Consider the following 15,416-nt stretch of genomic DNA (forward strand, 5'->3'; position numbering starts at 1 on the left):
TGCTGGGCTTCCCTAAGTTTCTGCCTCTGTGTGTTTCCAGATCTGTTCACAAGTGCCCACAAGGACTGCCCCCTGCCCCGGGGCATGGATGCCCTCACCGCAGACCTGCCCCCTGGCCACTCTTCCTCCGCTGCTGTAGGCCATGTCGCAGGCAAGGTGAGCAGCCACCCAGCCTCCTGCCTGCCGCCTGCCCCCTGCCTGTGCCCACAGCTGCCCACAGGGAGCAGAAGCCGTCCCAAGCTCCTGCCTCCCTTTCCCTGTGGGCCTGGAGCTCCTTAGGCTTGCAGCTCAGTGTGGATTGAACTGAGTGTCCCAGGACTGGGCCGGGCATGCGTAGAAGTCAGCCCTGCCCGACAGGTCTTCCCACCCGAGTGACTGCAGGCGCACAGACTGCGAGCTCCGCAGTGAGCCCGTAACTCCTCAGCAGCCTGCACTGCCCTTTGGAAATGAAAGGGACGTATTCTCCATGCAGGGGCATCAGCGAGCCACTACTCTGGTCCCCGAGTCCTGGTGCAGTGTCCGCCCCTGCCCCAGGGACCCGTGACTTGAACCTACTGTCACTATAACCACTTTCCAGCCTTTGTCTACTGTGTGGGGCACATTGAGCATGTGCTAGACACTGGGCCCATGTTACGTCACGGCCTGAGGAGTCCATGGTACGGTCACCCATGCCACACAGGAGGAAACTGAGGCCTGAGCTGTTGGATCACCCGACTTCAGATGCCCAGTGGGGCCTGCCTGTGATCTCTCTCCTCCCGGGCCACTGCTGTCCCCCTCCTTTCTCTGAGTGCCAGGAGACACCAGGGCACAACTCCACATGGGCAGACTATGACCTTGCGGAGCACTAGGCCATTCCCACCCCGTGCAGGATGTGGTGACCAGGTCCCGTCTGACCCTTCTTCTTCTCTTGCTGTAGGACAAGCAGCTGGATTTCTGCTGGGATCCTTGGCAGGTCAGTGTGAAGGCCCCTGAACGCCACTGCCATCCTCTGCTGTGTCCAGCTGTGTGCAGTCCTGCCTGCCCTGGGGGGAGCTGGGTTACTATCCCTGGCCCATGTGGGGTGGTCATGCAGTGGGGGACATGGCAGGCACAGCCACAGAGAACCAGCCCAACCTCACCCTACCTCCACCCTCCCCACTCATGCTGCCCCCTTGCTGCAGAGGTGCTTCCAGACCACCAACGGCTACCTGTGCGACTCCAGAGCCCGCTCCAGCAACTACAGTGTGGCAGCCCTAGCCACCTCGTCCCTTGTGGGTAGGCACCAGCAGTACCCCCGGCTCCTGCCTGGACATAGTTGTGGGATCGGAGCAGCCTGCCTGCTGGATTCATTCACTGCTTTCTAAATGCTGGGCTCTGTGTCGACAGGCATGGTGGGAATGGGGGTGACAGTGTCCTGGGGATCTTGCTTTGGGGTTAGATTGTGAGGTGAGGTGTGGCCCATTGGAGGAAGAAGCAGGACTCTGCTGGGCTGGGACCTGGGGAGAGGCAGACAGAGCTGGGTGAGAGTGGGCAGGGGTGGAAAGGTGGAGGCATTGGCCCCAGGGGAGGATATGGCTTGCATCTAGATGTGGGGCATGGGCCTAGGTATGGAGGGCCGAGGACATTGGGAGCTTGGTGCTGGGACAGTCACCCACTCTCCCCATGCCCCCAGGCGTGGTGCAGAGCATCAAGGACCACATCACCAAGCCCACGGCCATGGCACGAGGCCGTGTGGCGCACCTCATCGAGTGGAAGGGCTGGAGCGCCCCGCGGGCGGGCTGGGCACCATCCCCGGCTGAGGATGAACACTACTGCTGCCTTCCCGACGAGCTCCGTGAGGCGCGCTTTGCCGCAGGTCAGCAGGGGACAGAGCCTGGCCCCCCACACAGGCGGAAAAGGCGGTGGTGGCAGGTGGATGTGGCATAGAGGGACGTCCATTTGTGGGGAGATGGCAGCTGAGAGGGGCTGTTGTGGCACAGAGCCCCCCCCCTCCGCTGAGTTGGGTCTTGCTGTCCCCCAGGGGTGGCTGAACAGTTTGCCATCACAGAGGCTACATTGAGCGCCTGGTCCTCGCTGGACGATGAGGAACTGCACCCTGAGGCCAGCCCCGGGGACGCTGTCCAGCTCCAGGGTACACCCAGGGGTGTGGCAGGGTGGGAAAGGCTGACTGGGGTGCCAGAGGCCCACTTGGATGCAGGGTGTCCCTGCCCTTCCTTCCCTTCTGTGAAACAGGCCGTGATCCCCACCCGGCCATGGCGCAGGGACGGCCTGAACAGAATAAGTGCCACTGTACCACACACCGCCCGAGTGCTGGTCCTGTTTTCCCATGACAGCCCTAGGGACAGGTCCAATTGTCCCCACTGTGTGAAAGAGGAACCTCAGGCACTAAGAGGTGCAGAGATCACGGGACTCGCAGCTAGTGCTGTCAGAGCCGGATCTGGAGTAACCACCAGGCACCACCTCGCCCCCACCCCAACCCCCTCCACCCGCCTTTCCTTCTGCCCTCCCTTTCCTTTCTTTCTTGCAGCCCAGGGGCTTGAGCACAGGGCCTTCACACTGAGCTACAGTCCTTTTTTATTTGGAGACAAGTTCTCAATAAGTCACTAAGTTGCTCAGGCTGGACTTGCACTTGGATCCCTCTCCCTCAGCTTCCCAGAGTGCTGGGGTCACAAGCACATGCCCCTGTGTCCAGCTCACTTGCCTCCTTTCTAGGACCCCACGTTACTCTGGAGGGCATCCGGGAGCAGGAGTCCTGGGTGATGCCCACATTGAGTTGCCTTGTGATCCTCCCTCTGGCCAGGAGGGGCAGGGACAAGGTCTCCATTCTCGGAGTGTGGTCTGGTTCCAGAGCCTGCTCCTCACTACTCCACTTCTACCTCAGGGAGAAGGCTGGGCTCAGAAAGGGTCAGTGAGTTGCTATGGCCACCTAGCTGAGTGGGAAGCAGCAGGACCAGGAGACAGAGCCCAGGTCCCTTGGTTCCTACTGTCCCGGAGAGGGCTCTGAGCGACAGCGGAGCCCCATCCTTTCCCATACCCACTTTGCCTTCCAGACCTGGAGAGCATCTACCTTCAGGACAGCCTTCCAAGCGGCCCCTTGGGAGATGACAGCCTCCTGGCCTTCTCCTCCCCCGGCCTCTCCCCTGATGACTGGCCCTCACCCGAGGAGCCCCCCATGCTGGCTGCTGGCCTGCAGCCCCCCAGCCCTGAGCAGCAGCATCGCAGGCGGCTGCCTGGGGGCCTGGGGCCTGATGGTGGGGGCCCGCTGCAGGACTCCCTGCCCTCAGTGGACAGCGGCTCCCTCTCGGAGGAGGACGAGGTTTTCTACAACTGAGCCCAGTGGGGTGCAGCACCCACCCACACCTCACTGGGCCTGGCCAGCAGCCCCTGCATACGGGACCCCAGGTCTGGGCATCTCGGGACTCCACGGGGAAGGCACCCCTTGTGGATTACTCTGTGCCTCGCGGACCGCACCCTGCCATGGGAGCCGTAACCCCCTTCTATCCTCAGCCCACTGGGGATCCCACCCTCCCAGAGCTCAAGGACTCTGCAGAAGCCAGGGCAACCATCCCCAGAGGAGCTGTCAGCTGGGTCCCTAGGCAGACAACGGACCATGGAAGGGACCAGGAGGCTCCCGTGCAGTGGGGCCTGCGGACCTGACCTGCCTGGACCACCTCAGCCCCCCTCCCCTGCCTGCCCCATCAAAGGTGGGCGGCCTCTTCTGGTAGCTAAGCACCCTCGGGATCCGACCCTGGAGTGTGTGTCTGTTCCTACCCTCTGGACCTCTTCCTCGGTGCCCAGCTCCCTACTCCAGGAGCCCGTTTCCCTCCTCGCACCCCCAGTCCTTCTTGTTTCTCTGGTGACATTAAAGTGGTGGCTATGTCCTGATGAGTCCGACCTGGTCTCTGCTGTGGAAGGGGTGCCCTCCAGCCCTCGGGCAAGGGAACAGGACTGGCAGATACAGCGTCCCCCAGTGGGCTCCTGCGCCCGGAGGAGCCGCACCTTGGGACCCACGGGATCAGTTGAGCCTCATCCAGGACAGGATGCATAAGCCCTAGTGGGGGGCCACATCTCCCTGTCAAGGAACAAGGCTGGAGGAGGAGACCATAGAGGGCCGGAGCTGGGGACCACTGCACACCTAGGCGGAGACAGCTGTCCTGGCAGGCAGCTCACAGAGCAGCTTTATTCTCCTGAGTTTGGGGGTGGGAATCTCTACCGCCAGGGGGCGCCAGTGCCCGCCCTCGTCGCGGGCCGCCCTTTGCGCCCAAGCACTGAGCCCCCGCCGTGGCCAGGTGTCTGCGGTAACGGGATTTGTCCTTCAAGGCAGTCTCTGTTGTCCCCAGGGATGGGGCCTCTCCGGGCGAGCTGGAGCTGGGCCGGGGGATGGGAAGCCAGGCCGGGACTCCGTCACCAAGGCCGCGGGTTGGCTCACTTCGGGGCTGGTGGGTTGGTCAGGCTGGAAATGGCCTTCTTCAGCTATGGCACAGAAAGGGGTGCGGGAGGAGGAGATGGGGCGCTGGCAGCTCCGAAAGCCCATAGCACCGCTGCAGGCGACAGGGAAGCTGGGCCCTGTGACCGCGCTGGGCCAAGAACTGGGGTTCATCAGTCCTGAGAAGCCCCCACACTTTGAATGGGAGGATGCTGCCCCTCCTCCCATGCCTCCTCTGCTCTGGCCAGCCCTCGAGACCCCCGTACCTCCACCCACGACACGAAGCCCACGGCTCTGCCCCGCGACGTCACGAAGAGCGACTGGAGGTTCAGCAGCTCGAACAGGTTGTGCGCCTAGGGGGCGGTGAGGAAGCGCTGCAGGGCGGAGGCGTCTCGGGGGCTCCCCCACCCGCAACCCAATCTAAAACCGGGAACCGAAGAGGGAAGATGGAGACACGGCCTGCGATTCCCACTGTAACCGCTAGGGGCCGCCAGAGCCCACTTAAGGAGCCGGACCTGCCCTCAGTATAATGGACCCGGTAGGACCTCCGCCTGCAAGGAGGGCTTTGTCTCTGCCGTTCCCAAGGCCCCTCTCACTTCCTCCTCCTCTGCCTCGTGGACCAGATTCTGTCCTGAGTGAGAGGTTAAGTGCTTAACCTAAAGCTACACAGAGAGAATGTTGGGGGGGGGGGTAAAACTGAAACGCACAAGGGGAGGAGGGACTGAATCCAGAGCCTAAAACCACTGGGCTACACCCCTAACCCAGTTTATTTTTGAGGCAGTCTCACTAAGTCGCTGGAACATGTGATCCTCCTGCCTCAGCCTCCCAAGTAACTGGGATTACAGGCATGTACCACCGTGCCCAGTTGGTGCAATGCTTTTAACTACTGCCCCTCCCTCCAGGGGCTTCCATTTCCTGAGCCCTCGCTCCCCTAGTCTCTGCACCACAACCCCGGCAGGGAGGGGCCAGCAGGTAGGAGCCACTGTGCCTGCCCCGTGGATGAAGAAACACTTGGGGGGGGGGGTGATGGCACCCAGGGGGAAGCTGGAGGTGGGTCTCCCCTCCACCTCAGCTGCTGGGTCTGCTCTTTGTTACCTGGTGCAAGGTGGTGTCAGGGGACAGCTGCAGGGTCACTGGCTCAATGGGGCAACCCCTAGCCAGGATGTCCTGGAGATGCCGCTGAGGACAGAGAGAGAGAGAGAGATCAGGAGGCCCAGGCCAGGCTCTCCCTCAGTACTGCTCACTCTCCAAGCCACCCTCCAGCCCTCTCCAGGACCTACCTGTTGTCCTGGAGCCCAGGAAGGTGGCCGAGCCAGGAGGGCCTGCAGCAGTGGGGCCCTGCGCACTGTGCCCACGAGGATCTGAGAGTCTGGCAAGCGGGGAGGAAGAGGCGGTTATAGAGGAGGGAGTCACACTTCCCAAGCATTTGCCGTGCACCAGACCAGGCTCCTGCCTCTGAGGAAGGCTGTCGTCTGTGACAGCCCTTCCCACCTATCTCACAGGGGAGGACACTGAAGCAGAGGACAGGCACTAACTGTTCCACTCGGTCACTCAGCTTCGGCTGAGGAGTGTGTCAGGTGAGGCTGCCTCCGGGTCCCCATCGAGATCTCCATGTCATTGTAGGGCCTCTCGACAGGATCTGGGGGCATCTGCATGGTGACATCAGTGGGATAGCTAGGGGTGGAGGGTTTTGAAGGCCATCCGGGTGTATCTTTGCCTTATGACGGGTAAAATGAAAACCTGGGGCCTGGGCTCTGTGTCTCTGTGCAGAGCGGATGCCCACCACTGGGAGGCCCCGAGTCTATGAGAGAAGGTGCTCCTCCTCGACTCTGGGAATAAAGCTATTTCCTGGTGGTGAGACCTGGGGAGGCTGGGACTGCTGTGCCTCCTGTGGCCCCAAGGGTCACGGAGAACTTTGTCTTTGAGGCCAGTTCTCTGTTTTAGGAGGTGAAGCCTCTTGGGGTCACTCATGTGCACACTGGGGGTGTTGCCTGCTCTGCTGCATGGAACTCAGGGCTGTAGTACCAACGAGGACCCTGTGGTAGGGGAACTTGACTGATGTCCCCACAGTTACTCGGCTCCCAAGTGGTTTTATTTCTCCTAAGGCAGCTATAGGGGTGACGTGTATGGTTGTTCAGGGTCCTTACTGCACCAGATGCCAACCCAAAGCGCAAGTGGGGACAAAGTCCAGCCATGCTATGGGTGCCGTGTGTGTGTGTGTGTGTGTGTGTGTGTGTGTGTGTGTAGTCTCATTTGCACAAAAGGAACTGACAGTAACGCTGACAGGGCAGGAAGAGCGCTCTGGTTTGACCCTCCCTTGAGACTTCGCATATATCTTTTTTCTCCTTCCCCAGCATTGGGCATTGAACCCAGGGCCTTTGCACTGAGCGACATACCCAGCCTTTCTTATTCATTTATATTTTTTTGAGCCTGAGTGTTACTAAGTCAATAAGTTGCAAGGTGTGGGCTGGAACTGGCCATCCTCCCGCCTCAGCCTCCGAGTAGTGGGATTGTAGGCAGGCACCGCAGCGCTCAGCTGCTCTTGTAACCCAGCCGTTGTTCATTTGTCTTTCAAGAGATGCAGCTGTTGTACGGCAGGGACTGGGCGAGGACCCAGGGAAGCTTCTCCCAGGAGCCGTCTGTGGTGCCTTACGTGCTCTGTCTGGTCCCCTTGAGATGTGTCAGCCCCCGTCCCCAACGGTGGATCTCATCTGTGTCACTGGTGAAGCAACAGAAGCCCCAAGAAAGGGCTTTGCCCAGTGCCACACAGCTAAGCCAGGGCCCGGATTCAAACCCAGACTCCATGCCTGCTTCTCCCCACTGGCCCTGGCCCTGCCCCTGGCCCTACCCCTGCCCCTGCCCAATGCTAGGCACCTGTGCTCTCCACCACAGGGTACTCCACCACGTCTGTGGAGGCCACAGCCTTGACCACCTCCTGCAGCGGCGCGTCCTTGGCCAGCGTGGTGATGGCGCTGTCCATAAAGTGCCCCACATTCACGGGATGGGAGCTGCAGGCAGAGGGAGTCCCTGTCAGGACCTCAGGGTCCCGGGGTGCTCAGCTGAAGCTGGATCTGTGGCTGCCCCGTGCAGGTGGAGACTGAGGAGCTCCGGAACCCCATGGTGGGAAGGAGCCTGAGATATCGCGCAGGTCCAGGCCTGAACCTGAGCTCCCTGGGGCCCCCGGAGCGCCCCAGGTGAGCTCTACTATGCTCAGACCTATCCCACTGGAAGAAATGTTACACAGCAAAAATCAAACTGAAGGACAGCTCTGAAGTTTGGAAACCTCTGGATGAGCACCCCCATCTTATAGATGGGGAAACGGGTTTGGAGCTGGGCACTGCCTCTCTAGGGATGGGAACTGTTTGGGTCCCTTGTGATGGGGGGAAACCCTCCAAGTCCCCATTCTAGCTCCGCCCACATGCAGTAAGGACAGCAGAGCAGGAGAGATGGGAGGGGACCCCCAAAGCTCATGCTGGCTCTGTGTTGTCCATGTGGGCTGGAGTGGGTGCCCTGGCTTCTCACCCAGCCAGTGGGGCACCAGGGGGCATAGGGACCCGAGGATGCCGTACGTAGTGAAGGTCAGCCTCGGTAGCACTTCTTCTGGGGGCCTCCACCCCCAGGCCCCCCATCTCTGCCTGCTCACCCAATGCGGCGGCCCCGAATCCAGGGCAGGTACGGCAGCTTCTTGACGATTATGGTGCCATCATAGAAGGAGGGCTGGCAGCTCTGGGCAATGACGTTGGCCGCCAGCACGCACATCAGCACAGGCAGCCCATGCACGATCTGGCCCGTCAGCTCGAATGCCAGCAGCGCCGTGGAGATGGAGTGGGTCACCGCCCCAGAGAAGGCTGCCGCCCCTGGGGGCATGGAGGCAGGGCAGGATGGGCAGCTCAGGCCAGCTGGCATGGCTGGGCAAGGCGAGCAGAGAGGACAGGACAGGCACCACGAGGGACTCCGGGATGGTAGGGCTCAGGGAGGCGCTGGTTCCATGAACCGGGGGACAGATTGGGCGGCCCCTCCATGCCCTGTGAAGCCTCCATCCAATTCTCTAGGTACAGGCCGAGATGCGCCCACCCAGCCACCGGCCCGGAACTCACCAGCCAGGGCATAGCTCCCTGGCATGATGCGGTTGACAACGCCTCCAGCTACGATGCCCTCCGGGAAGGCGACAGACAGGGCCTCCCCCAGGAGGCGCCCGATGGCAGCTCCTGAGCACAGATTCAGAGTGAACAGAGCCAACTGGGCCCTCTGTCCCAGTGCCCGTTCTGGGTCCCACGCCAGGATGGAGGAGCTGGGTCAGGAGCCAAGGGCCCACCCCTGCACCCCAGAGCCTCTCAGACCCTCAGCACCCCACACTCACCATAGATGAATATGGGCAAGAAGTACCCAGCAGGTATGGGGATCGTGGTGGCCAGAATCAGCATCCAGAACTGGGCAGGCAAAGGGCAGAGGTTAGAGACAGCAGTGCACACCCCCTTTTATTTTATTTTATTTTATTTTATTTTATTTTATATTTTATTTTTCTGTTTCTTTGACACAGTTTTGCTATGTAGTTCAGGTTGGCCTGGAACTCACTATGTAGCCCAGGCTAGCCTCACATTTGTGGCAATCCTCCTGCCTCAGCCTCCCAAGTGCTTGGATCATAGACGTGCACTACCACACCTGGATAACACATTTCCAAGCTGATGGGTCTGGGGCTCTGAGAGTTAAAGCCGTTTTCTCGGGGCCCTGATGGGAAGGGGTGACAGCGGGTGGGGTGGGAGGAAGGGCCGGGCCAGGCTCTGGGTCAGGGAGGAAGCCCGCCCACCTGGAGCTGAGGACCTACCCTCATGAGTAGGAAGAAGGCCAGCACCCCGAAGATGGTGAACTCTGCCTGGTACCACTCAAACCACAGGTTCTTGGGGTCAAGCTTGGCGGGCCAGGGTGGGGACGAGTTCCGGGTGGCCAATGCCCACGAGTTGTTGTCAAACAGCGAGTCCAGGTGCTGGCCCATGGACAGCTGCAGCAGGGCAGGGGCTGTCTGTCCCCCAAGGCCCCACCCACCTCCCACTGTACCCCTTCTCAGCCCCTGCACTCCCCCTTCCCAGCTAGGGACCTTGGGGACTCCCTGAGCCTTGCTGCCCTCAGCTATCAAAGGATACATAGGCCTCTCTCCCTTAGGGGGCATTTTGGGGACTGAGACAACCCACAAAGGAAGCAAGAGAAGGGGTCCCGCTCTGGCCGCCCACTCCCAGGTACCCCTTACCCGGGAAGCAAAGAAGCGGCCCACGCCAGGGGGGTAGGTGGTGGAGGCCAGCACCAGGGCCGCCAGGGCTGAGTACAGAGGTTTGCTGGGGACAGAGAGGGTGGTGAGCGCCTCCTCCCTCCCCACCCCATGGGCCAGAAATGGGTCCCCACCTATTCCTCCTCTGGTGCTCAGGTGAGGAAGGGGGTTCAGTCCCCCCCCCCAGAGGGCCAGCACACCTGGTGGCCAGCAGCTTGGAGGTGAACCGGTTGTTCTTGACAAAGCCAAGGAAGGTGCGCTGACAGAATAGGTAAGCGCAGCTCATGATGCCACAGAGGCCCCTGGCACCGGGCAGGCGAGGGTCAGGCCAGGCTGTGAGGCCCGAGGAGCAACTCCCCCCGCTGGGTCCTCGGGTGCCCCACTCACCCCAGAGCCACAAAAAAGAAGATTTCGGGCAGGTCGAAGGGCACCTCCACGCGGAAGCTCGTCTTGAAGAGGACAGTGATGGTCTCTGGTGGGAAGAGGGGCACGAGGGTCTTAGGCTGGGCAGTGACCCCAAATACCCTCGGCATTCAAGGGCCCAACAGCCCAGCCCAGCTCTGGGGTCCTGCAGGCCCAGGAAGGAGTCTCACCCTCCTCGCTGCTGAAGACGGACAGCAGGCGGAACATGAAGGCTCCGCAGGTGGCAGCGAAAAAGCCCCGCCAGTAATCCCAGACAGAGAAGTGGGAGGACATGACCTCAATGCTGAACAGAACACCTGTGGGGACACTGAGTCAGGACCCGGCAGGGCCAGGCAGGACACAGGTGCCACCCTTGCCCTGCCCTCGCCTGACCTGCTGTGCTGGGGATGGGACAGCCAGGGCCACCTACCCTGTTTGCTGCTAACTGGGGGAGGGCATGGCCTGGGCTTGGAGCCAGGGCAAGCCCTTACTTTTTTCTCAGTACTGAGGATTTGAACCCAGGGCCTTCCAATTGAGCTACATACCCAGCCCTGTTTATATTTTTCACTTTTGAAACAGGGTCTCACTAAGTCGCTAAGTGGCCCAAGCTGGACCTGAGTTTGCCATCCTCCTGAGGCGCACACCACCAGGGGTCTATTGCAGACCTGAGCTGAGGAAACCAGGCTCAGAGAAGTGAGCTCGCTGGCCAACGGCACGCAGTCAGAACAGGATTTCAAACGCACACCCGTCCAGTGTCCCGCACACACCTATGCCCCTTGTACCCCACTCCGGGCAGGGCTGCAGCAGAACCAGGCCCAGTTCAGGGGAGGCCATGTGTGGAGCCCTAGGAGCACGGGGATCAGGGAGGAGGGTCTCACCGCTGAAGGGGGCTGCAAAGACGGTGGCCACGCCCACTGCTGCCGCAGCCACCAGCATTTCATTCTGCTTGCTCTTGTTCTGGGGAGATGCAGGGCCTGTGCTCAGAGGCAGCCCCCCTCCCTCCCCGGCCTCCAGGGGTCCCCAAACCCCTCACCTCAGGCTCTCTGATGGTCTTGACCCGCACACGGCCCAGGTAGGCGGCAATCATCACACTCAGGTGCACAAAGGGACCCTGTAGGGGCGAAGTGTGGGAAAGCATTCCAGGGGAGCAGAGCCCCAAATCTTCCTCTTTCTCCTCCTCCTCTTGGGGTCCAGCATGCCCTCCCCACTCACACCGTCACCCTCTGCCACTCCCCGAGCCGCAGGACCGTCTTGAGATGGCTGCTGTCACATCAGGGGACCCGGCCTGTTTCCCCACTAAAGATGGGCTTCAGCAGGGTCAGGGGCTGACTGGGTTGGGTCCATACCACTTTGCCCAGGAAGATGGTGCTGCCGCTGGCCAGTGTGCAGGACAGACCCACCACCTTGGCCCCGAAGTTCTTGATGTCCAGGTAGTCATCCAGAATCACCCCCGACAAGATGGTCTTCAGCTCGGGGATCCCAGAGCCTGGTGGGGGTGCAGGTAGGGCCAGGAGTTGGGGTCTTGGTCTGGTCGGAGCCTTCCCACCCCCCAAGGTTGGCTTCCATAACCCCGTCTTGTGGAAGAGGAGGCCGAGGGTCAGAGGGGAACTCGGGCTGTCTGTGTTCTTCCAGCTGGGCATCCCAGGGTGGGCCATCAGGGCCCACAAGCAGAGTCCCCATCTCCATTCACATCCACACACACAGCCCACACCTGCTCCCTCAGGGGACCTGCCCCCAATCCTGTCACAGCCCCAGGGAGCTAGGCAGAGCCCACAGCAGCCCAGGACTCTCCATCCGGCCTGGAACTCCACATCTGGCCTCCTCACTGCATGATGGTGGGCCAGAGGCAAGGCTTTGTGAGCCTGCTTCTCTGCTGTGGAACAGGGTTACTGCTTCCTGTCCATCCTCAGAGGGAAACCCTACAGCGGTAACAGCTTGGCCAGGGGTGCAGCTGCGGACTCACCTCCAGAGAAGGGCGTGATGCTCTGGGAGAAGCCGGAGGAGAAGGACACGAGGGCCACCGGATACACGGCCCAGGACAGATACCGGAGCAGATGGCTGTCCCCAATTTCCTCATATAACCAGTTGTGTGCTGGGGTGGTGGGGTGGCAGGAAGCCGCACTTAGGCCCCCAGCAGGGGCAGCAGGAGAACTGTGCTTTGCTGCTTCCTAGCTGAGGGCCCTGGGCAAGTGACTTGGCCCCTCTGAGCCTCTGCTTCCCCATCTGTTGGTCGGGTCAGTGGGGGGGGGGTCCCTCCTCACAGGGTCACCATAAGCTAAAAGACACAGGCTGTGAATCGCCTCAGTGTCCTCACTGTGGGAGCTGAATCATGGAGGAAGTGTCTGAGGCTCCCCTGCCTCATAGCGCCTCCTCCAGGGAAGGCTGGGGTGGCAAGCCTGCCTGGTGGTCTGGGGGAGCAAGGAGGGTGGCCTGTGAGGGCAGCACTCAGGTGAGAAGACCTTGGGGGGCTGAGGCCCAGAGAGCGCCAGGCGCCCGCCCAGGGTCACACAGCCAGGGGAAAGCCGGCAGCAAGCCGGGGCTTGCTTCCTCCCCACTGCCCTCGGTGGCCCGTGTGCAGAACCCTTGGCCCAGGACTGGGGGTGCCGGGGACAGTTACCTCGTACCACGCGTGCCACCACAAAGTTCATGGCATAGCTGATCAACGCCATGAGCACCCCGAGGGCCATCAGGAAGTACCAGTCCTCTCCCACGCGGAACAGCACCCGCTTCAGCCACTCCAGGCCACCTGAGCAGCACATTGGGGTCACAGGCCCCGGGGAGCAGGGCAGGTGAAGGTGGTGGCACAATAGGTGCCAGGCCTGTTGTCCCTACCAGCGCCTTCTGACCTGAACTGGGCACTAACAGGTGATGCGCTCCGTGGGGGCTTCAACTTAGCAAGCACACAAGTTACCCAGGGCCTGTGGGGCCGTCTGTTCCCTGGATCCCCAACAGTGCCTCAGCCCAGCTGGAAGTGGCCGCTGTGGGCATCAGCCCCTTCTGTGGTCTCTGTTCTCTGTCCCCTGGCTAAAGGGACACTCGGGTCTCAGTGAGCAGTGAACTTGGCTCCAAAAACAGGTCCCAACCCTGTGGCTCCCAGCCGCCTGCTGTGGCATGTCCTGTCCCAGCACTGGCCCTCCTGGGACAGTGGGTGAGGGAAGAGGCCTAGGTAATGGGAGACACGGTGGCCAGGCCTGGGCTCTGCCTCCCAAGAGCAGAAGGTAGACGCCTGGCACAGGTGACCAGGTCAGTGGGGGCCAGACCCCTGCTACCCAAGGACTCTGGGCTGTACAGTGGAGATATAAGAAAGGAGAAGGACAGGGGCAGCTCGTGGGCATGGGGTGCAGTCCTTAAAGGCCTTCAGAGGCTATAGGTGGAGGGGACCCGGTTCTCACCTCGGATGCCTCTGCGGATGTGGGGACACCGGCCCCAGAGCTCATGAAGCGTCACTGGGTTCCCTGGGGACCCCTCACGCAGCCCTACCAGCTCCTCCATTGGGCCCCTGCTGAGTGGACAGACAGACCCTTGGTGACTGCTGACACACCCTTGTGGTGCCTCTAGCTTCCCCGTCCTCTACCTCCTGGACAGGAGAGGCCGAGTGTGTGGGCATGTGTCTGTGCACACGTGTGTGTATGTGTGTGTAAGTGTGGGGTGGGCTTCCTTGGGGCTGAAGCCCCCCTCTCACTCCAGCAGCAGAGTAGGCACAGGGAGGGCCAGGACCCTCAGCCCCCTTCTGAGCCCTTGCTCCCACCCTCCAGTGCCACTCAGTTGCATCTCAGTGTGGTCCTTTAGCCCAGGGTCCCCTCAGCCAGCCTTGCTGCCCCTCCCCATTTCTGAGCACCCCTCAGCTCAGCTGCAGACCCCCTGAGGGTCACTGGGCACTGCTGGTTCTGCCCCGGCCCCTGCTGCCCACCTGGCATGTCCCTTCCGTGTCCGCCCAGGCCTCACCTGTCCTGCTGCTGACGGGGCCTCCTCCAGCAGAGTCTGTCCTGCCTGTGCAGTGCAGGGGCACCTGGCCAGGTGTGGGCTCCGCCTATCAACACCAGCCCCGCCCCCACATGGCCATTAAGTATGTCCTTGACAAACCAGCCAGGACCGCTCAGGCCGACTGAACTCTGCAGATACAGCCGCCAAGAGGCACATGTGGGGGAAGGATGTCCCCCCCCCCGACATGCTAGAGCCTGAAGAATGGGGAGATCCTCCCAGAGACCCCAGCGCAGGCTCCCACAGTGCTCCTGGCGACCCAGAGCAGCAGGCTGGGGCAGGGCAGTGTCCTCTGCAGTGGCCGAAGCTCAGGGTTCTAGATTATTAAAGCTGAGCATGCAGAGTTTAAGAAAGCAGAAAAGGAGAGAGGAGGGGGCCAGCAGAGCGAAGCTCGCAGGCCAAGTGGGGCAGGACGGTCCTGACTCAGCCTCCTGGAGTGCCAGGAATGGTAGCTGGCCCTCCTCCTGTACTCTAGATCTTCCTGGAGACCCAGGCAGGCAGCAGTATTAGCTTGTTTGAAAGAACTGGCATTGAGGCCAGGAAGATAGCTTGGCGGTCTAAGTGCCTGCCTGGCAAGCCCAAGGACCTGGGTTCAATCCCCAGCCCCACGCTGAGCCAGCCACCAGGGGAAACCAGGCATGATGGCACATGCCTATAATCCCAGCGCTGGGGAGGCTGAGGCAGGAGGATCACTATGTGTCTGAGCTTCATAGTGCCAAATAAATAAATATCTTTAAGAAAAAGAACTGGCACCCCATAGGCATAATGGTGCTCGCCTATGATCTCAGTAGGCTGAGAGGCTGAGGCTGGAGAATCACAAGCTCAAGCCCAGCCTAAGCCAACTAGCAATTTAGTGAAATTAATAATAATAATAATAATAATAATAATAGACTGTAGCTCCTGTGTTTAATCCCTAGTATTGCAAAGTGGAAAAAAGAGGAGCCAGGGAGATAGCTCAGCGGTCTAAGTGCCTGCCTGGCAAGTACAAAAACTTGGGTTTGATCATCAGTACTACATGCCCTCCTGGCCCCACCCCGAGCCTGGAGACCCGTGGCTGAAACCGGGCGTGGTGACTCATACCTGTAATCCCAGCACTGGGGAGGCTGAAACAGGAGGATCGCTACGAGTCTGAGCTGTGTATCAAGACCCTGTACCAAATACATAATTGTTTTTTAAAAAAAGAAATAGCACTGAAGAAATGTGAGCCTTTTTTCCGATGGCCGCAGGTGTCAGCTGGGTGCTGCAGCTCATGCCTGTAGCTCCACATTCTTCAGAAACTGAGACAGGTTGATCGCTTGAGGCCAGGGGTTTGGGGCCAGCCTGGGCAACAGAGCGAGACTCCGTCTGAAAAACACTATCAGCCGG

At 60.8% G+C, this 15,416-nt stretch overlaps 2 protein-coding genes across 3 annotated transcripts in view; one reads left to right on the forward strand and one right to left on the reverse strand.

Annotated features, from left to right (window-relative positions):
• The window catches only part of Fam131c (family with sequence similarity 131 member C), a 22,322-nt gene extending 18,458 nt beyond the window's left edge, over positions 1-3,864 (forward strand). Inside the window, exons 2-7 of the mRNA XM_023722440.1 lie at positions 41-156; positions 917-952; positions 1,161-1,254; positions 1,652-1,834; positions 2,000-2,110; positions 3,030-3,864. Coding sequence (XP_023578208.1) covers positions 41-156; positions 917-952; positions 1,161-1,254; positions 1,652-1,834; positions 2,000-2,110; positions 3,030-3,310 — 821 coding nt within the window. The 3' untranslated portion in view covers positions 3,311-3,864. The remainder of the gene's footprint in view (positions 1-40; positions 157-916; positions 953-1,160; positions 1,255-1,651; positions 1,835-1,999; positions 2,111-3,029) is intronic.
• Positions 3,865-4,131: 267 nt separating this feature from the next.
• LOC101579196 (chloride channel protein ClC-Kb) lies at positions 4,132-14,111 on the reverse strand. 2 transcript variants are annotated; one of them, XM_004637697.2, is made up of 20 exons: positions 14,016-14,111; positions 13,463-13,569; positions 12,688-12,816; positions 12,034-12,162; positions 11,417-11,556; positions 11,104-11,181; positions 10,949-11,027; positions 10,262-10,387; positions 10,056-10,140; positions 9,869-9,970; positions 9,651-9,735; positions 9,231-9,404; positions 8,766-8,835; positions 8,503-8,613; positions 8,049-8,262; positions 7,280-7,413; positions 5,686-5,774; positions 5,501-5,584; positions 4,672-4,758; positions 4,132-4,452 (listed from the first exon to the last, which is right to left on the reverse strand). In XM_004637697.2, the coding sequence occupies exons 2-20, from the start codon at positions 13,560-13,562 to the stop codon at positions 4,405-4,407; spliced, it is 2,064 nt and encodes a 687-aa protein (XP_004637754.1). In that variant the 5' UTR covers positions 13,563-13,569; positions 14,016-14,111; the 3' UTR covers positions 4,132-4,404. The 2 variants fall into 2 exon arrangements, with proteins under 2 accessions (XP_004637754.1, XP_023578331.1); XM_023722563.1 differs by having other exon boundaries at positions 13,463-13,572.
• Between the last annotated feature and the right edge of the window lie 1,305 nt (positions 14,112-15,416).

Source organism: Octodon degus, unplaced genomic scaffold (genome assembly GCF_000260255.1).
Source record: "Octodon degus isolate 3935 unplaced genomic scaffold, OctDeg1.0 scaffold00092, whole genome shotgun sequence".
Taxonomy (NCBI): Eukaryota; Metazoa; Chordata; class Mammalia; order Rodentia; family Octodontidae; genus Octodon; species Octodon degus.